This window comes from Anabrus simplex, chromosome 3 (assembly GCF_040414725.1).
Source record: "Anabrus simplex isolate iqAnaSimp1 chromosome 3, ASM4041472v1, whole genome shotgun sequence".
In the NCBI taxonomy this organism is placed as follows: Eukaryota; Metazoa; Arthropoda; class Insecta; order Orthoptera; family Tettigoniidae; genus Anabrus; species Anabrus simplex.
The window spans coordinates 282432869-282454424 of record NC_090267.1 but is presented as its reverse complement, the minus strand read 5'-3'; the positions used below and the strand labels follow the sequence as shown (position 1 = coordinate 282454424).

Below are 21556 nucleotides of genomic sequence, written 5' to 3'. Positions count from 1 at the left end.
CTCCGTGAGCGCATATCTAAATAAATACAATGCCGTAGCCATGGCGCGGCGATGACTTGGCAGAATCGCCACTAATCTTGCACAATGTCCCAATGTCACACCCCATCTCTGATACATATACAACAATTCTCACTGTACAGGTATTGAGTGTTATTCTGCACATACGTATATATGCATACATCTAAGTACAATCTTGCAAGCAACAGGCAATTGCAAAATCGAATTGAATAAGACTGATAATTACAATAATAGTAATAATATCACAGATAACATAATAATAATACTGACATAATAATAATAATAATAATAATAATAATAATAATAATAATAATAATTGTACCGGGCGGTACACCTCCACTCCGCTAATTTAAAATGTGCGCCTGTTGAAACTCCTCTGTTGGAGGAAGTCTGAACTTTATCTACGCTACTAATTCTCTACTTTCTCTGAAGATGTCACCACATGGAAAACTTTGAGTTTTTGAACTGTGTCATTTGTGATGTGTTTTTGTTTCGCTTGAAGTAAGAAGTGTGAACTTTCTCTTCTAGAGGACACTACTGAAGATCAACAATAGTGCAACCTAGTGCGGAGTCAAAGAACTATTTTGTTGGAGAAATTTTTATTTCAAATGTTTGTTCTTTGCTAAATTTCTTTCTGTTATTGTTTAAGTTGGCTGTATACCCCTCTCTTTCCCCTTGTTTTAAATCTAGCCTATCTCGAATTTCTTGAATTAATTTTCCACCAATTATGTGTTTCTTCTTAGTATTGTGTAGGGGGTTTATTGATCTACCAATAAAATCATCGCGGGAGGGTGTTTTCATTCCCCTAACGCCTAGAACCTTCTGCGAGAGTATTTAAACTGCTGATTTTAGGGTCTCCGGGCCACTTCTGTTCCATCTTTCAGTGTATAAAGTACATAGCAGGAGGCGGGAAGCGCCTCTTTCCTCGGCAGCGGTCATCAATAAGGTAATGGCCGATTAATAAATTCTTTCTTTGCTAGCTCAGCAGTTTAACTCTCGGGGCGGGTGCGAAGCGTTCCTCCATGTAACCTTTTCCTAAAATGTAACGATCTTTTCTTCTATTCTCTTTTAAGCTGCATATTGGGATAGAGAGTGCTAACCCTCTCGAGCTCCCACTCACACTGTCTTGAGGTGAACTTATTTTCTCAACCTATTCTTCGTTAATGTAAAACAAATTGCTCTTTTCTAAAGTCACCTCGGTAGTATGGGATTAGCCCTTGCATTAGTGGCCTAGAGCCAGATTAGGTTTTTAAAAACAAGTGTATTAGGAGTGCAAGATCGCCTCCTCTCAAATTGTTATTTTAGAGGTCATGTAATTGCCCATTTTTATTTAATAGACCTCAGTAGGTTGGGTATTTTACCCCTGTGTCTATGTCCAGTGAGGACAACTTGAAGGTGGAGTTTGGTGTGGCCTGGGAGAGGCTTAAACTTTGAGAGCGAGTGGCTCTTTTGAAAATTGAGTGTTGTATGCCTCGTGGAGGCTTTTCTGTGTAATTTGGAGCAAGGGCTCCTAGGTATGAATGGGGTTTTCTGCCCCTCTGTTAAAACTCGTGTTTGGGGTAAAACTGAGCTGATTGCCCAAGCAGTGTAAAATCAGGGCGCGAAGCCCAATTCCTGTAAATATTGTAACTACCCCTTTTGATTTGCTACTTTGTACCTGGCATGCTTGTTATTTTTTGTTTTTGAAAAGAAAATATAACCTGGTTAAATTTTAATTAATTTTACTTTAGTAGCTTGAGTCCCGTTCACCACCCCGCACCTTCTTTCACCTCTACCTACCACGGAAAACTCCGTAACAATAATAATAATAATAATAATAATAATAATAATAATAATAATAATAATAATAATAATAATAATAATAAAATACAGATAAAATCATACAATAATAAAATACAGATATCATCTTGTAACGGGATTTGAACCGTTACAGGACATGTAAATGTCCTTATACTTATCCTGCTTATATATTAGCATGCTCAGTTTACAATGAATAAGGTACCAGTGGACAGAATTTTTAAAGACTTGTGACATAGCATTGGACGTATTAACACACAAAGACTTCCAATATGGTGCCAAGAAACATCACCAATAGGTCAATGGTGTGAAACATATATATATTCTTTGTAGATTGTTTTTAAAAAGATCTATAGTTTTTAAGGGAATAAAAAAGATTGCAAGTGCGAGAATAGAATAAGGACGATTGAAGAGAACAGTGTACGTATCATAGTGACAAAGTTGTTATACAAAGAAGTAAGCGTGTTCTCGTGTGATATTTTTCTTTCATAAGAAAAAAAAATCCCATATTTAGAGCAATTCTGTCAGCACTGGGAATAGGTATAACAATATTCTGCCCAAAAATAGGACTGCACTTCTTCTGTTTCATACACCTTACACACTACATGCTGATTTATTCTAAGGCAGTCAGTAATTCAGAGGGTATGTCATCATTTCCAGGTACCTTGTTCCTATTTGTCTCAAAGTTCTGTCATTCTGACCTCAAAATTGGTTCTTGCATTTCACCAGCATCAACATCATCTTTTTGTTCCAGGACCATATCATCTACTCTTTTACCTTGATAGAACTGTTGGATATGTTCCTGCCATTGTTCTGCCCTGTCTTCTACCTGTGGAAGCAGTTCTCCATGTTAGCTCTTAATATTCATACCCTAGCCTTCCTTTCTCCAAAGGTTTCTTTGATTTTGCTGTATGCAGAGTCTACCTTTCCTACAACCATACAATCTTCAACATCCTCTTTCAGCCATTCTTCCTTAGCTGTCCTACACTTTCTATCTTCATTCTTTAATCACCTGTATTCTTTTCTGCCCTAGTAATGTGTTGCATTTTTGTACTTTAATTATTCATCAGTCAGGTTTAATATCTCCTGAGTTATCCATTGATTCTTAGTTGATCTTTCCTTTCTTATCTTTTCTTCAGTAGTCCTACTGAACTTATTCTTCATGACTGTTTATTCATGCTGTACTGTGATTCCTTCAGACTTTTCATTTAGTCCTTGTGCAACATGTTCTTTGAAACAATCCCTCACACCTTTTCTTTCAACTTGTCTAGGTCTTATCTCCTTGCATTCCTTTCTTTCTTCAATTTCAACTTCAGACAACATTTCACGACCAACAAGTTGGGATCAGATTCCACATCTGCTCTTGGGTAAGTCTTGCCATCCAACAATTGGTTTCTGAATCTGTGTCTGATCATAATGAAATCTATTTGATACCTTTCAGTCTCGTGCATGTATACAGCCATCATTTATGGTGTTTGAACCAAGTATTAGCAAGGACTAAATTATGGTCGGTGCAGGATTCAACCATACCCCTTCTTCTTTCATTCTTTTGTCCCAATCCAAATTCTGCTACTGCATTACCTTCTCTTCCTTGGCCTACAAGTGCGTTCCAATCTTCCATCACAATTAGATTTTTGTCATCTTTTACTCCTTGTATTAAATTTTCTATCTCTTAATATGTTGTTTTTATTTCTTCATCATCTGCTGAACTAGTAGGCATATAAACCTGCACTATCGTGGTGGGCATTGGTTTGGTGTCGATCTTGACAACAATAATCCTATGGATATGCTGGTAGTAATAGCTTGCCTGCTGTCCTGTCTTCTTATTCATTATTAAACCAGCTGTTGCATTCCCTTTGTTTGACTTTGTGTTGATAAATCTGTTCTCTCCTGACTAAAAAATTCTGCTCTTTCTGCCAACGTACTTCACTTATACCATCTACATCTAACTTCAGTCTATCCATTTCCCTTTTCAGATCCTCTAAGCTACCACAAAGATTCAAACTTCTAACATTCCACATTGTGACTCGCAGAATTTCAGTATTCATCTTCCTGATGATCGCCCTCTCTGATGTGTAGTCCCCACCTGGAGATTCAGAATATTTTACCTGGGAGGAAGCCATCATCAGTACCTCATTCATACGGAGAGAGCTGCATGTCCTCGGGGGTTAGTGATGGCTGTAGTTTCCCATTGCTTTCAGCTGTGTAGCAGTATCAACATAGCTAAGCCATGTTGAAGTTTTATTACAAGGCCACATCAGCCAATCATCTAGACTTCCGCCATTGCAATTTGCAAATGGCTGCTATGCAGGTTGTGTAAAACAACCTGTAAAATTGTATACGTGGTCTGTGTAGAATGTGTATGCCCACTTTGTACCATTCGTGGTGATGATGATAATGGTGCTTGTTGTTTTAAAGGGCCTAACATCGAAGGTCATCGGCCCAGTACCATTCTTTGATCACAGGTTCCATATATGGCCATTGGCTAGATTTTTATAAAAAAGTTTTGTTGTTGTAATAGTTTAAAATGGGAAACAAATAGTTTTCTAAATTCTTCCTTATGTGTATTGTGTCGGCAATTATACAAGAGCTAGCTTTCGCTTGGGCTAGTGCGTTCAAAATCCGTTTCAAAATACTAATCAAATCTTCGATGTTCCTTTTAATACAGTAGATGCATTTGAATCTAACTTTTGAATATCAGAATTTATTTGATTTTCTTAATCTTCCCATGTTTACTGTAAAGTGATCTAATTTTCCAAATATTTTCTAAGCATTGGCACATTATATTTAGTCGAATCTCTTAATGGCAATATGAGATTTCCGTCTATGTTCATTAAATTTTGCTCAGGCGAAATGTGTTATTTTGGTGTTTGACAACTTTTTCTATGCTTTTAGTTGTTGCAGGAATTTCAAAATCATCCACGAATAAATGAAAAAAATTTCTCATTAACGTTCAAAAAAATTAAGTTTCTTTTTTTTCCCTTCACAATTTGCTTCACCATTTGACCATCCTGAGGGCTGCCGACAATAAGTTTCAAATCCACTATCTCCTGAATGCAGGTTCACAGCTACACGACACTAACCACATGACCAACTTGCTCTGTTAGTCAAAATTAAATAAATAATATGCCTATGTTTTTTAAATACAAAATATACTGATGTATTAACACCTTAACTGGGGAATAGTTTCATAACGTCAACCAGCCAGTGGGTAATTATTCAGCGCAAGGTAAACTTTTGGAATGGGTACAGTAGTGTGCGGCAGATGTAAATACTCAACAGAAAAATAATTTTAATTGTTTTTTTAAATTATTAGTGATATAGTAGAAATTCAGTAGCATTATATTATTACAATTTTTCTTGTAAACCCGTAAATATATACAGTGTTTTCATACAAAATTGATGACTTTTTTCAAGTTTTCAGATATGCATCAATGGGTTATACTTTCTGGTTCATTGGTCATTCAGAAATTGTGCACAGTGTGGTAAATACGGAAGCACGGGCAAGCACCAAGTGCCACATCACATTCTTCACAGTAATAGACAGTTTCCCATAGTCTGGTTTGACAGGCACACAACACAACGTTTTCTTGAGTGATTCCTACTTCCGGCCGGCGGGTTCTCAGATATGAAGTGATGTGCGGTTAGTTGAACTGGTCTCCAGAAGTTCTCTCTGGACGTTTTGGTTTCACTGTCGAATCACAGTACTACTCTGTCAGTTTTGATACCAGATTCAGACGAAAACTCAATTGAGAATCAGTCCCACCTTTCTTTTGGAAGAGAACAAATGAATTGAAAACAGCAATGTCCAGTAAGTGTCGGAACATTTTCAGGTAGTACTTCTTCAGTCGCCTCCGTGCCACAGAGTAACTGGCGACGCACTGGTCAGACAAATCAACTCCTCCCATTCCTTTGCTGTACTCTATATTCAGAGTAGGTTTGAACTTATTATTTCCTCTCTTATCCCATAAAAGTTGAACACTGTTGTCATGGACGGTTCTGATCATATGAGCATCTTTCTGGTTTGCCCACTTCATTATCATCAGTTTGTTCTTGTACCAGACTGTAAACTCTCCCTTTTGTAACTTTTGAGTCTTCAGATCTTTGGGTACATCCTTGCTGTTTACACATAAAGTGCCTGCGGCATCAGTTTTCTTTTCAACCAACAATTCGAACAGTCGTTGAGAACAATAGTAATTGTCCATGCATAACATATACCTTTCGCCTAGCAGGTCACCCATTAGTGACAGCATGACATGGGGACTTGTGAAGGCTTGTCAAGAGTCTTTAGTTCAATACCGTCAACTTCAGCTTGAACCTGTGTAGATTTTCCAAAGTACACTAGAATGTTCCAAACGAACCCATAATCAGATTCGCACAAGTTGAAGGACTCCATCCCAAACCATGCTGTTTTCTCTTTCTCTTTTCTTTGGAATAAATATTTTTCAGCCAAGGCGACCTTTTCACAACAGACTCTCATGAATGGCAATGTCACGTTCAGGGGTGTAGGCTGCTTGAAATCGCTCAACAATCTAGCCTATTACAACCCAGACCAAATTTTGAGAAACTTTAGTTAAGGGGCACTTTCCGGCTCAAAACTTGCGTTGTCGCTGAAGTGCAGGAATTTCACTAACAAATGAAATTGTAATTCAGTCATGATGTCGGTAAAGAATGGAGTGTAAACCAATTTGTTTTTACTGAAAAACATCCCCGGTTTTGGCTTCTGAACTATGCCTTGTAGTAAAAATAGGCCTAACAATAGTTTTATTTCTGAGCTATTAGTAGGTTCTCACATTTTGTCACGACTTCTATTCTTCATTTTTCCAGCTTGAGTTTTTTTCAGTTGATTGTGTAAGCATATAAATTTGTTTGATCAGCAATTAGAGGACATAGTTCATCAGTAAAAAAGAATTCAAAAATGTTTAGCGGATCACATTCCAGTACTATGTGTATACCTGCATATCCAATGAAAGGAAATCTAAACCTAGGCTTACTTGGAATGTCAGTCCATACAGCGTCAGTTTCCACTTCTTCTTCTTCTGGGTCGTTGTTTTCTGTGTCACTTTGCCCATCAGTGGACGCGTCACTGCCGGTGTCAGTATCTTGTAATAAATGTTCCAGTATTTCATCGTCACCGATATAATTCAAAGTCTTTCCTAACCAAGCCAAGTTCATGTCACATGGAATAGTTTACCACCATACACAACACCAATTTACAAAAAGTTATCAGAACATGGACAATGTAGTTCGCAGAACAACTGTATCATAACAACTCACAAATTTAATAATTTCAGTGTACATATACACAAATTCTTTATGAAGAATTTGGCACTTACCGCTCAAGGGAACACAAGACAGCTTTTGGACTGCTGCCTAGGCGCGAACTACCCGACTGGCATGAGACCGGATAAAAATGAATAGGACAGCAATAATCACATCTAATATGAATGGAATTAGTTTTAAATTACAATAGTAGATGGTAGAAGTGATTAAGAATAGCCAGACGCCTATAGGCAACTAACCCAACGTTAGAACACATTTAGAATGACAAGAACGCCTAAAAGCGTCAAACCCAATACGTGTGTGACAGCTGTTGATGCCTTTAGGTGTAAAACCCAGTTGAGGGTTTAATAGGTAAAATGAAATATGAATGTGCTGTAATTGAATTAAAATTGTGTAATTTCAAAGTTTAATTTAATTTGATGGCAATTTTAAAATGTGATTTTTATTAAAAACCTTATTTATATCAAACCTTACTGATATGTCATTCTGTTTGGAGTTTAGATAATGATGCAGTTTTAAAATCAGTTAATGATTCTAAGTGATGCTCATAGCATGGCATTATTAATTATGATCATTTGTTTTAATTGTTTTATCAGTTTTGACACATTCTTTTATCTGTTATTGGTTATGTTGTGTTTTGAATAATCTGTGGCTCCTCATTGGAGCTTCCACTTTTCTTCATTCCCATAATAAATTGCATGTCTATTGCATGGGGTAAATTTTGAGTATACAATTTATTATTCTTATTTATAGGAGGAAATGCATGAAGGGGAATTAATGGAACTCTTGGATGATGCTCAAGATGTTCTCATTCGCCCTCGTACCTCTCGATTGCTCCCAAGGACTCGTCAAAGTGAGCGGGTACGAGCCACCATCTTGTCGCGGCATAGGGCAGCAGGAGAGCCTGCGATGCAGGTACGGTATAGACGTGGCAGCTCTCATGTTCGGGTCAGATTCAACTGGAGTGACTCAGATTAAAGTTTGACGCATTGACCATTGTTTTAATCCTCTTTTAAGCCTTAACAGTGCAAAGCAGTGCAGTTGGAAGTTCTTCTATTGTTAATATTTTCTTGAAACTTGACTTTGCAAAACAACATCCAGTTCTTAAGCCATCAATTTGTGAAGTTCATAATGTATTTCAGTCATCTGTGACTCTTAAGTCTTCCTGTGTAACTGTATTTAATGTTCCCACCTCTTGCCATGAGCTCATGTGTGTACAGCCAATCTAATGTCAAGAATTATGAAGAATATTTGGAGATATACATTGATTTGTTCTCACATTTTATTTCCAAGTAGTTTGGTTTGTTGTAAGATTGTATTCTGTTTATAAATTTGAAAAATAAATAATGATGCATAATAGCTGCCAGTGATATGTTAATAGCCACAAAACTCTCTAATTCTCCTCTCTATAAACGTAGCTAGGAAGCACTGGCTGTATAAAAGGTTACTCTAACAGTCACTTCAATTGACACTATGTATTAAGTGGACTTGTCGTGACATCAATGACATAGGGAGATGGCATGCCTTTGGAGAAGTTTTGTTCTGCTATCCTACATGTTTTAATGCATGTGTAATGCATATATAGTTATGCTTTCATATTTTCTTGAATTGTTATGATTTTTCACCTGTTATGTATTTGGGATTTGTTACATAGAAAATTAGCTTTAAGAATTTTGGTAAGTTTTATTTGATTTCTTAACATTTCTAACACGAGCATAACTTGAGTAGTCACTGGCTTCTCATAAGGTTTTTACAGTTACATTATTGGCTAATGCATGTGGGTCAAGTTGGTGTCAATTCATATTCCAGCCAATGTGCATGGGGTTTTGTAAGGAAAAAGTCATATCTCTGTGGTTCAGATTCCTCGTAAAACTCCAGGTCCGATGACTGTCACCTGGACATGTAACAAGAAGCGTGGCTGCTGGGAAAATTTAGTTATATTTTAATTTGAATGTACTAATTGTACTGCATTGAAAATGAGTACCAAATGTTATCATCGACAATTAAAAATAGGAATTCTCTCATGTGTTTGTTCATGAAACTAGTGTGGGAATCCATTTATCTACTCCTTGAGCAACTCTTCATTTCTTCCTTCGTTCCTCTTTAAATAGATGAACGTAGCAATGATCAATAGTAGTGAACACAATAAGAATTAAATACGACCAAAATTACTGTATGCCATTTAGCCTGCAGCTGTACGTTGAGTGGCCAAAAGTCACGGGAAGGGGTGTCCTATTAGAAAATGTGCCGTGTATGACCCTGGGTATTGCGGCTAGCTGCGGTGTAACTGAGCAGTGTCACAAACAAGTGTCGTGACGATGGCAACACGTCGCGTGTAGGATGATCAGCTCGCAGCGCATGGGTCATAGCATTGCGGAGATTACACGCGAATTCGGGCTTCCGAGGTCAACAGTGTTGAGGGTGGATCTTCAGAATTGCAGAGAGAATGTTACCAATCGGGTAAACCGCCACATGGGGAGACCACACATGTTTAATGAACGGGCATTACGTCGCCTCCACAGAACCATACTGGGTGTTTGATGGGCTACTACTGTGAGTCATATTGCCACCCAGTTGAATGTTGGGAGTCAGGAACCCATTTCTACCAGGACTGTAAAAAGGCAACTGCACCACATAGACTTCACCAGCCGACGACCAACTCGTGTCCCTTTGCTGACACCTCGGCACAGAACTCATTGACGTGCATGGGCCCATGGATATTGGCAATGGATCATGGAACAGTTGCGGCATGTGGTATGGTCCGATGTACCTAGTTCCAGTTGTATTGAGCTGATGGGCGCGTGGGAGTGTGGCGTATGCCCCATGAAGCTATGCATCCTCCGTGTCAATAAGGTTGTGTTTAGGCGGGAGGTGGCTCAGTTCCGGTCTGGGCGGCGTTCTCTTGGTCGCAGTTAGGCTCCATTGTCTGGCTGCAGTGAGCGCTGACAGGTGCATGTTACGTGGACATTCTTTCAGATAATCTGCATCCCTTTTTGGCCCTAGAGTATCCTGATAGAGATGCCATGTTTCAATAGGACAATGCGCCATGTCACTGTTCTGTGGTGGCACGCAGGTGATTGGAGGAGCGCTCCAGTGAAGTTACGACAATGGATTGGCCCTCCAGATACCCCGATCTTAATCCAGTTGAACATTTGTGGGATGCTGTTGATGCTGGTGTACACTCCATGAACCCCGTACCAACTACACAAGACCAATTATTGTGGGTAGCAGTACAAGATGCATGGGTCCAAATCCCTTCAGAAAGATTCCAACACCTTGTAAAGTCAACGTATTGCTGCTGTTTTGAGTGCTCGTGGAGGAGCAACTCATTATTAACATCGCATTCAGTGTCTTCCCATGGCTTTTGGCCACTCAATGTACAAAGGCTATATACGCCTTTCATAGTGGACGTGTGTCTTCCTTCTGATAATCTCCCTCACTTCTTTATCCTCAAAATGTAGTTGGCAAGGTTGGGATTATGGGACAACTATAAGGAATTTGTGGTATTGAACTCATAGTTTTTAATCACGAACAATACCTTTGCCAATGAAATTAATGCTTAACATAAACACTTCAAATATACGGGGCAAGTCACTCCTTGATGGCAAAAAGAGCAAGGTGGGGATATGAAAGAAAATGAAATAAAGATATGTAATCTGATTCATCACTGCAACTGTGCGTTGCAAAGACAGCAATTATGCATCCATGCTTGTATCTGATGATGCTAGAACAACTATCATTCATTGGTAACTCTTGTAAGTGTGAATTGTGGGTGTGTACGAGACCTTTTCATACTTCATCCAGCCGGCAGACTGCTGATGATTGTGCCTCGTGTAAGAGGCGGTAATCAACAACATGATCAGAAGCCATTACATTCATCCTCTCCTTCAGTTCTGTTATTCTTGAAGCCAACAGGTGAGAATATGGATAATTAGAGCCTCCTAATTCCAAAACATGGTTTGCAATAAATGTACAGTTTTCAAAAACAAATGCTGCTTTTGTTTTTACCAGGGTGCAAAATCCAGCATTTTTGAGTTCTGCCCACCTGTTTACCATGGAAACAGATTGTAGTGACAGTTGTTTGAAAAATGAGTGGAGGATATGTAAATTTGTGTTTAAAATGCGATGTTTAGGTATGAAAGAAACATGTTTGATTTTCCTTGAGATATGAAAACTGTGCCTTGTTTTCAAAACAATGGCATTGAGTTCTTTCAAATTCTTTCTTTTAAGACATCACCAAACAAGCTGAATTTATAAGCCCAGCAGGTGATGTAAATTAAGTGTCCATACCTAAATGAAAACTTCCTGGATGTCACTTTCATGTAGATGAGGAAGCTGGTTTATAGCTGCCTCTTGCACACATACAAATTTAGATATCTTCCACTCATTTTTTAAACAATTGTCATTGCAATCTTTTCCCATGGTAAATATGTTGGCAGTACTGGAAGATGCCAGATTTTGCAACCTGGTAAAATCCGAAGCAGCAGTTGTTTCTGAAAATTGTAAGTTCATTGCAGACATTGTTTTGGAATTAGGAGGTTCTAATTATCCATATTCTCATTTGCTGGTTTCAAAAATAACAGACTGAATAATAGGATGAATGAAATTTCTTCTGGTCATGTCAGTGAACTAGAGCTCATTCCATGTTAAGAAAACAGTATGGCTCTTTTGACAACAAGGTTGCCATATCGAACGGCCCTGCTCAAAAGCATCACGGGAAGTCCGTGGCATACATATTGGTGAAATTCAGTACTTAAGTTCAAAATAAAAGGAAGAAAGTAAGCTGCAAATTATTTTTTTGAAATCTGGGGTTCCCACAGGGGTTGTAGGGTGGGGTGTGGGGCTTATTTAATTTTTTTACAGCAACATATTGCACATACAAAACCTCAATATTGAAGTTCAAAGCATACTGGGAGAAAATCGACAACAGATCATTTTTATAGGCTCGGAATGGGGAATGCAGTTAATTGCATTTAATAAATTTGCCCAAGCAATGCCGGGTACTACTGTGCCATCATATTGCCCCATGAAAAAATGGTAACAGTTAAATGGTAAAAATGTGGGGGAAAAATGTGCTTAAGAAACAAAAGCCAAATAACAAAACCAAGCCCAGATAAAGATCATAGCAAATTTCTGTATCAGTACAAGTCATGCCGTGATGTAGCGCTGCACACCACAGCATCAAAATATTCAGTAACAACTGTTGTACAGTACTAGAATATTAGAAAAAAACACGCCCAAAATAGATAACTTCTCTTCAACAGTGATAAGCTACGGTGGTTCACAGCGTAACAGATTACGCGTAACATGTACCATACCAGAGCATCTCGGATGGAAAATTAAGGAAAGCAACAAAGCGATGGCTGTTTCCGCCATTGTGCTCCCTCCTTGCGGTAGTATTTGTTAAATAGAGAATGTTAAGTAATTATTTTAATAACTCATGGACAAAACCATGCCTTGTCCATTTTCTTTCTATCATAATACAGTATAAAGTAGTGATGGGCGCGAATGACGCCTGGAATCGCGAGAATTGGTTCCTACTACTCCGAGGTCGCACTCAATGTCGCATGCGAGGAATCGGTTCCCAATGACGTCACAAGAGTGTACTGGGCGCACTCACTAGAGTGAGTCCTTCGTATATAAGTAGGGCAAATTCGAATGTGCAATATTTACTATTTCTTTTGTATACAGTGAAATGTCTTATTGGTTGTCACAAATGAATTATGCTACATAGTAATGAAATAACAATTTATCCTGGTAGTCTAGAAATCACATTACACATTTCGACACTGGGTGTAGCAATATTATTTATGCTTATACTGTATTTTTCTAATGTGGTTTTCAAATATTGGTAGTATAAACGTATAAAGTCTGTGGAATGAAGTCACATTTTTAATAAGTGCACAACTTGTTTCGTAGCATGCCCGTCTTCCATTACATTTCATTTGCAATGAACATTTCGTGCTACTGTCCGACTCATTGACTAGATGGTCAGCGTTCAGGCCTTCGGTTCAGAGGGTCTCGAGTTCGATTCCTGGCCGGGTGGAGGATTTTAATCGCCTCTGCTTCATTATTTTGGCCCGAGGACTGGGTGTTTGTGTTAGTCCCAACATTTTCCTCTTCATATTCAGGCAACACACTACACTACTAGCCAACCCAGGAACACGCAACAGTGATTACATCCCTCCATACAGGGTTGGCGTCAAATCAACATGTGCGATACAGTTCCCTCCCGTGGCCCCACAGATGTGGGAAAAGTGGTAGAAAATGAAGAAAAAGAAGAAGAAGAACAGGAAGAAGAAAAACTTTCATACTACTACTAAATATTATTATGAGAAACTGTCTGAATTACTATTTTTGTTTTCCACCACAGCTTAACATTAGGTAAGGTTGTCGAGAATTGTATTTTGACCGGGCGAGTTGGCCGTGCGCGTAGAGGCGCGTGGCTGTGAGCTTGCATCCGGGAGATAGTAGGTTCGAATCCCACTATCGGCAGCCCTGAAGATGGTTTTCCGTGGTTTCCCATTTTCACACCAGGCAAATGCTGGGGCTGTACCTTAATTAAGGCCACGGCCGCTTCCTTCCAACTCCTAGGCCTTTCCTATCCCATCTTCGCCATAAGACCGATCTGTGTCGGTGCGACGTAAAGCCCCTAGCAAAAATAAAATAAAATTGTATTTTGTTGAAATAGTAGTGTTAGATTATATCATAATCCCCTTACAAGTTTTGATTTGTTTACAATCCATACAATTTGATTAGGTTCAAACAGAGAATCATATTTCTTCTTCTTAATCTGCTTACCCTCCAGGGTTGGTTTTTCTCTCAGAATCAGCGAGGCATCCCACCTCTACCACCTCAGGGGCAGTGTACTGGAGCTTCAGACTTTGTGTCAGGGATCCAACTGGGGTGGAGGACCAATATCTCGGCGGGGCGGCCTCATCTGCTGTGGTGAACAGGGGCTTTATGGGGGAAGGGAAGATTGGAAGGGATAGACAAGGAAGAGGGAAGGAAGCGGCCGTGGCCTTAAGTTAGGTACCATCCCGGCATTTGTCTGGAGAAATGGGAAACCACAGAAAACCACTTCCAGGATGGTTGAGGTGGGAATCGAACCCACCTCTGCTCATTTGACTTCCCGAGGCTGAGTGGACCCCGTTCCAGCCGTCGTACCACTTTTCAAATTTCGTGGCAGAGCCGGGGAGAACCATATTTTCTGATTAAATTACAGTCACATTAGAGTGTATAAATCCAGGCCAGTACAATGGGAGCAGGCATGGCTTGTAAAGTAACCTGGTTAAAAATCAAAACAAACTTGCATTACAGAATACATTCGTGCTGCACGTGTTTACGTATCTACATCACAGGTCACAGATGGTGCTACTAGTTCCTTGGAATCGATTCCGGAATCGGGTACCCGATTCCCCAGGCACATGGAATCGACTCTTTGCGATTCCACTCGCAACCCATCACCAGTATAAAGTACGTTGTATTATTTCTTAATTACGAAGAGGGTGTGTGTGTGTGTGCGTGTGCAGTCTGTGTAGGTCCATAAGAGCAATATTGTTTTCTTAACATGGAATGAGCTATAGTTGGATTACTGAAGGGTTTAGTGACTTGTTAAAATGACTCCCCTTTTTCAAAATTTTGTCTTTGTTGTAAACGAACTTGAAAAGCATATATCCCTAAGCATTGGAGCTTGCAAAGGACATGTGATTATGATGAGTTTTCTAAAATCTTTACTTGTCTTGAATTTCATGCTTTCTTCATATATATATATATATATATTTGTTTTTTTCTTTTTATTCATGTCTGGTATTTACTTTGATTTTGACTGATGATGGTCTCTGGTAAGACCGAAACTAATTAAAGAAAAAATTTGTAACTATTTTAAGGTTACAACAAACAGTATTGAATAGGTGAAACCTTTAACTTTTGTTGTACACTAAACTGTAAAAGTTGTTAGTGCGATTATTATTATTTTAAGTTAATGGTTATTAAAGTAAATAATATTGTGCAGCTGGAAGAAAATACGGCATAACTAAAGCCAATGTTCGGCGTTGGTGTGAAGACAAAGATAGTCTAAAAATGTGTACTGTACAAGAAAGGCATTCATATCACTTAACAAAGCATTTTTTACATCTGATTTTTTTAAAGAAAAAGTGGGGGTCATCTTGGATTTGGAGAAGTACGGTAAATGACAAACAGAAATTGAAATAGGTTACTTTAACAATGTAGTGAACATTAATATAACAGTAAAACAGATAACAGAATTATGGCAAGCCAGTTTTAACAATTTTCATTTATTGTTTGCTTTCGAACTAATCAACTAATCTGTTTTCATTTTAGGGTAGTTATTGAAAACAAAATTTGATGCAGTTGAAACAGTCATTCTCACAGTGTTCATATTACTGTTACCACAGACTCGAGTATCTTCAGCAATGTGGTTTACAGTAATGACAGAAAGTATGACGTACGTAAATTACACTGCTAGAGAAACAGATAACACTCCGCAGTTTATTATCTGTTAAAATGAAATGGCGTATGGCTTTTAGTGCCGGGATTGTCCGAGGTGACCTGCACATCATAATGAGGATGAAATTATGATGAAGACGACACATACAACCCAGGTTAAAATTCCCGATCCTGCTGCGAATCGAACCCGGGACCCTGTGACCAAAGGCCAGCATGCTAACCAGTTAGCCATGGAGCCAGACTATTATCTGGTAATACTTTTCTTCACTTTCATAGCACATAGTCAGGTACAAGAAAGTGAAGATATTAGCTGGTAATACTTATCTTCACTTTCTTGTACCTGACTATGTGCTACGAGGCTCAGACAGTTCTAATGATTGGCTCTTTTGCTGATTTGAAATGGGATGTAGCTGCAGTTGTAAGACAAGACAGTCCTGATTTATCAGTTGCAGTCAATCCTAAGGAATCCTCCGTTAAAATATTGGAGAAATTATTAAAAATCTGTTCATTAGAACATATTTCAGATCATAAACATTGGTACCCGCTGTAATATTGCACTCCAAGATACTTTTTCTGATCGTATTTTCGTTCAGTTCCAGTTTCCACCTGTCAATTACCGGTAATATCCAAAACATAATTATAAATTATCGCCTTGAACTTACAATAATGCACATTTAAATAATTCAATTAATATTTTATGAATTCTGTGATAACCTTTGTACAGCAACATAGGGCACATGGGGTGTCATTAGTCTAAGTGAGCTTTACTGGAAGATTTTCATTTGCCTCATTCCAGTTTTCAGCCAACAAACTTGTCAAAAATTATAAACTGTTACTCTTCACATACCTGCCAACATTCCCGATTTAGGCGGGAGACTCCAGATTTTCGACAGTATTTCTCGCCTCCCGATTATTATATTATTTCTCCCAATTTTAGCTTATTTTTTGGTGAACTTAAAACATTTGTTTCCAAATCCCGCCATTTCAGCTTTGTACGCCAGTGGCCAGAAGTACTTCGCTCATTGGCAGCTTTCAAATTAAATTTCGACGTTTATTAATACGAGAAATGTATGCAAATGTGCGATGTTAATTGAAACCTGTATATCATGATGCGTGTGTCGATTGTCAAGCTCTCATTCTAGCGTGTTATGTTTGTGGTCATTCACATCAGTCTGGTTGATTCTGGAGTCTAGTCGCTGGATTTGGAGTCTTTTTATTATTATATAATACATTGACAGAATTTCAGAGATAGCGACTGGTGACTTTGGAGTTTTTAGGAGCCATTTGGAGACAATTCTGGCAAATTTTAATTTATTACTTGTTAAAAATTGCATTGCGCTTCGCATTATCGCGTGGGCACGGGATGCAATATATTAATCTATGCATTTGTTAAGTAATGGCATCTAAGTGCATGACTGATTCATACATGTGTAGCATGAGTTCTTACTATTTTCGGAAGGCTTACCAGGGACTGATCATCTCACTTACCTACTTCCTGTGAGGGAATAGACATGTGTAATTTTTAGCCTTGTAGTCTCGTTTATAAACAGTCGGGTTTTGAGACAATGAGTGCTATATATATATACACACCATAGTACTCCTGTATTGCGCAAAATATGTAGAGTAAGCAGTTATGACCAATTGTATCTCCTGATTTTTTATGATTTTCATATCAAAATCTCCTGATTTTTGGTTAATGCAAAGTTGGCAGGTATGTCTCCATTACACAAGTCAAGGGTCACTTTATATTCTCAATCGTCTTATCATTTCAATATAAGTTTTATGAAATAGGCAATATCTGATTCAGTACTTAGGAAGACTGACATAGCAGCTGCAGTTGCCTCATTGAAGATGTTTAGTATTAAAAAATAAACTTTGTCTTTCAAAAGTTGAAGGGTAGACAGTTTTATTAGATATATTCAGGAGATGCACACCTGTCCAGCATCTAAATCGTGTATGTATGTGTGTTGGGTACTTAGCCCGAATGCTGGTTTTATCCTCCACAGTTCTGCTAACAGCTGCCATAGATACCCTAGGCATCACTGAAGAGATATACTAGGGAAATGGGGAGTGAGGTAGTTTTCCCGTTGCTTTCCTCACCGAGCCAGAAGTTGCTGTTACATATCAGCCTACCGAGCTCGCTGAAATGCATGCACCAACCGACCCTATGAGTGATATTTTCACACCATTCATAACAGGGACTGGCTGCATAAGGAATGGTATTACTAGCATCGCTCATATCTCGGCCACTTTTATATTGTCAAAGCCAAGGACGAGGCTGAAACAGGCCAGTGAAAGAAACAAATTTATTCTAGTCCATACCAGAAGACATAGAGCACTGTAAACACTACACCTTGCCAGCAAAGGCATATCTAAATCATAACAAGTAATAAAGTTGTGTTTTGAAATCGAAGATTGCTGGATCCTGTGAATAAATTGCGTTGAAACTTTCGTTCGAAATGGCTCTGAAGTTTAAAAATTTAATTGAATGTAGCTGAGTAATAGTTTAAATAGTTTAAACAGTGTGGCACAACAACTGGTTATGATTGTGAACAGTTGTAAGATTATAGAGTTTATTATATCTTAATATCATGAAATATTGATGCTGTTTTAGGAGCTGTACTTACTGTTACCAAATGGAATGAACACTATTCGTTAAGATACACTTGTTTGAATAATAATCATAATTATGTACGGAGCTCTATGTTTCATTCTGTCTCTGACCATGCTTCAAGCACGATGTTGCCATTCTTCACTGAGCAGGGCCTCCATTAACCCATTCCAATCTGGGCCTTAATATCCCTAACAAACGTTCTGGACTGGGTATTTTTAAGGATTTTTAAAACATTATATCTCTACCTATAGGAGATATTTGCATTATTCTTTTTTCTTTGTGCTTCTTTGAGCATCTAATTTTGAAAAACGCTGTTTGTATCATGTCAACTATCACTTGAGATTTAAAAATTGTTTATATATTATACCATGTTTTGCGAATGGAGGAAAGGTCTGACGGATATCTAAGCAAGTACAGTTTTCTAAAATACTGTTATATTTACCCTATTTGTTAATATAAAATGTGCATTGCAATTACAAAACAACAACAATAATGAGTACGATATAAAAATAATAATTTTCCAATAATAATAATAATAATAATAATAATAATAATTACAATAATGAAAATATGATCTCTTATGAAATTTTATTTTAATTGATAAATTTTGTCAAAAGTTACTCAAATGTAAAATTATTGTTCCATTTACCACAAAAGACTTGTGAGAAAGAGAAAATACAGTCTTCTAAACAGACAACTTTACTAATATGTAGACAATCTTACGTGTTCACGCAAATATGAAATACGTGGGAACATGCACAAGGCTGTAAAACGAACTCCAGTCATAATGAAATGTAAGAAGTTGTTTCGAATTCATGTCAATAATATGTTCATTTGCGCATAAACTTATAATATATCATAAAATATCGAAAATATTGAAAATATCACTTTCGTCAAGCATATGTTTGCTGCGAGAAGCAATGTCTTAGAGCTCACTGAGTGACAACATCTACTGATGCATGCTGATCGAAAATATCATAAATTCTGTGACTTAGACATATAATACTGCTGTCCGCTTAAATACTCTCATAACTAATACATGAAGAAACATGATGTAACCAGCAGAATGCGTGCATAGCTCGTTCTCGATTTTTAGTGAATTGTCAAACTTTACTACGGGCTATGCCCGCAGCGCAGCCTGAACGTAATTTCGGCCGCTGTGAGCTATGCTCGCAGTTAGACCGGAAAGAGTTAAAGGAGGCTATGGTAATACATAATGCATACATTTTAGTATCCCACTGTAAACAGCAGAGGTCTACACCAATGAAGATGGGGATTGATGAAACGTGTAGCAAACTGATGACAATCAAAATGGTACTAATATTACTATAACTCGTGAAATAAATCATGAGTTTAGTCTCTCAGCTGCTGATAAGTGGTAAATGCAAATGGAGTAACATGAAGGTTTATGTAACACTTTCAACTACTGTATGACTGGTTAATGTACCTGAAGGAAAATCATGATTTTGGTAGTCATTCCCTTGTTTCATCATATTTTCAGTCATTTGTTTATTCAGGCATATTTATAACAACTGTGATAGTTAATGAAGAATTGTTCAAAGCACAATTTGTCAGAATTTTGCCTCACCTGTAACAGCCGATTTTCCATGTTTCCTATGTAAGTGACTGATACAGTTCTATGTTGTGTTTTGGAAGTACCTTCCAGTCCTCAATGTCAGTTGCTGCTGCTTGCTGTATTTGAAAACTATATCTAATTTTCATTGTTTCATAGCTTAATTGAATTATAAGAGACTAGCTGATGTATCCGTGCTTCGCTATGGGATCCTCAGGAAGACTGTCTTTGTGGTTTTCCTAACTGACGTCATCTTAGGCCATTAAAAAAAAGTCAGAAGGAATGTGGTGATTAAAAGCAATGTTATCATATAAAATACTCATTCAAATGAAAAACTGCACATATTCTCACTTTTAATGAACGTTACTACGGTGCCGATCTAACAGTCCGAAGTTCCAGTGCTGGAATGACCAGGCCGAAGACAGCCGTGAACTCTCCTATGCCATTATTCCACTATATATGCACATTGCTCATTCCAATCAGTGCCTCAGAGTAGGGATTGGATAGCTCAAATGCTATGATGAACCAGTTTGTTATGTACCAGTAGTATCGGAAAATTTCTGAACCTGAGGAATGGCATGCTGTTAGATTGGCACCGTAGTAACGTTCGTTAAAAGTGAGAATATGTGCGGTTTTCATTTGAATGAGTATTTTATATGATAACATTGCTTTTAATCGCTACATTCCCCAGCTACTTCCCACCAGTATTCAGGCAGGTACCACTGGGCGAGTTGGCTGTGCGGTTAGGGGCGTGCAGCTGTGAGTTGCATCCGGGAGGTAGTGGGTTTGAACTACATTGTCGACAGCCCTGAAGATGGTTTTCCGTGGTTTTCCATTTTCACACCTGGAAAATGCTGGGGCTGTACCGTAATTAAGATCAGGGCCGCTTCCTTCCCACTCCTAGCCCTTTCCTATCCCATTGTCGCTAAAAGACCTATCTGTGTCGGTGCAATGTGAAGCAAATTTTTAAAAATACTCTGTATACATCAGTAATCCCATCTATCGGAGATAAGTGGCAACAGAAACACAAAGCACATCACAACAAACAATGGTCAATGTTATGTTATTGTTGATCAATGTTAAGAGCTTTCTCTATTGTAGGCCTTCACATTTAGTTTTCTTTCGACTCTGTGATATTAGGGCGTCTTACAATATTAATTATAGCGTAGACTGTAGTTCCTTATTCCCCGACTTTACATACTGATTTTCATTAAATTCTATATACTCAGTTTCTCGTGACTCGGTGCTGATATGGACTTAGCAACAAAATTTCAAATTCATGAATATCTCTGTTATTATAGCCAGTATGGTAAAAATGTATAAGACATAAATGAATTGGTTATTTAATACTATATAACATTTATTTAGTATTTGTTGATAGGACCACTAGTAACACAAATATTTGAGAATTACATTTTGGGCCTTACCCTAAACTTCGGTGTGAATAAGATTATTTATGGCCTAGATTGTAGAGACTTATTCGCGGACTTTACATACCGATTTTCATTAAGATAAATATTTGAAAATAAAATTTTAGGCCTTCTCCTAATCTACCATTTCTTTTAGCGTGAATAAGATTATTTATGGCCTATATTGTAACAACTTATTCCCGCACTTTACATACAGATTTTCATTAAATTCTCTTCAGCTTTTTTGTGATGCCTGTACATACATACATACATACATAAATTATGGAAAATTAAAAAGTGCTTTTCCTTGTTACTATGGACACGACCGATACAGAAATACCATTCTTTTTAAATTCTGAGCAATGTACAGACAAAACTCTATCAAAATGAATT

General features: G+C 37.9%; 1 protein-coding gene across 1 annotated transcript in view; it reads left to right on the top strand.

Annotated features, from left to right (window-relative positions):
• Positions 1 to 21556, top strand: part of LOC136866260 (serine/arginine repetitive matrix protein 2) — a 519326-nt gene that overhangs the window by 232311 nt on the left and 265459 nt on the right. Inside the window, exon 10 of the mRNA XM_067143064.2 lies at positions 7852 to 8013. Coding sequence (XP_066999165.2) covers positions 7852 to 8013 — 162 coding nt within the window. The remainder of the gene's footprint in view (positions 1 to 7851; positions 8014 to 21556) is intronic.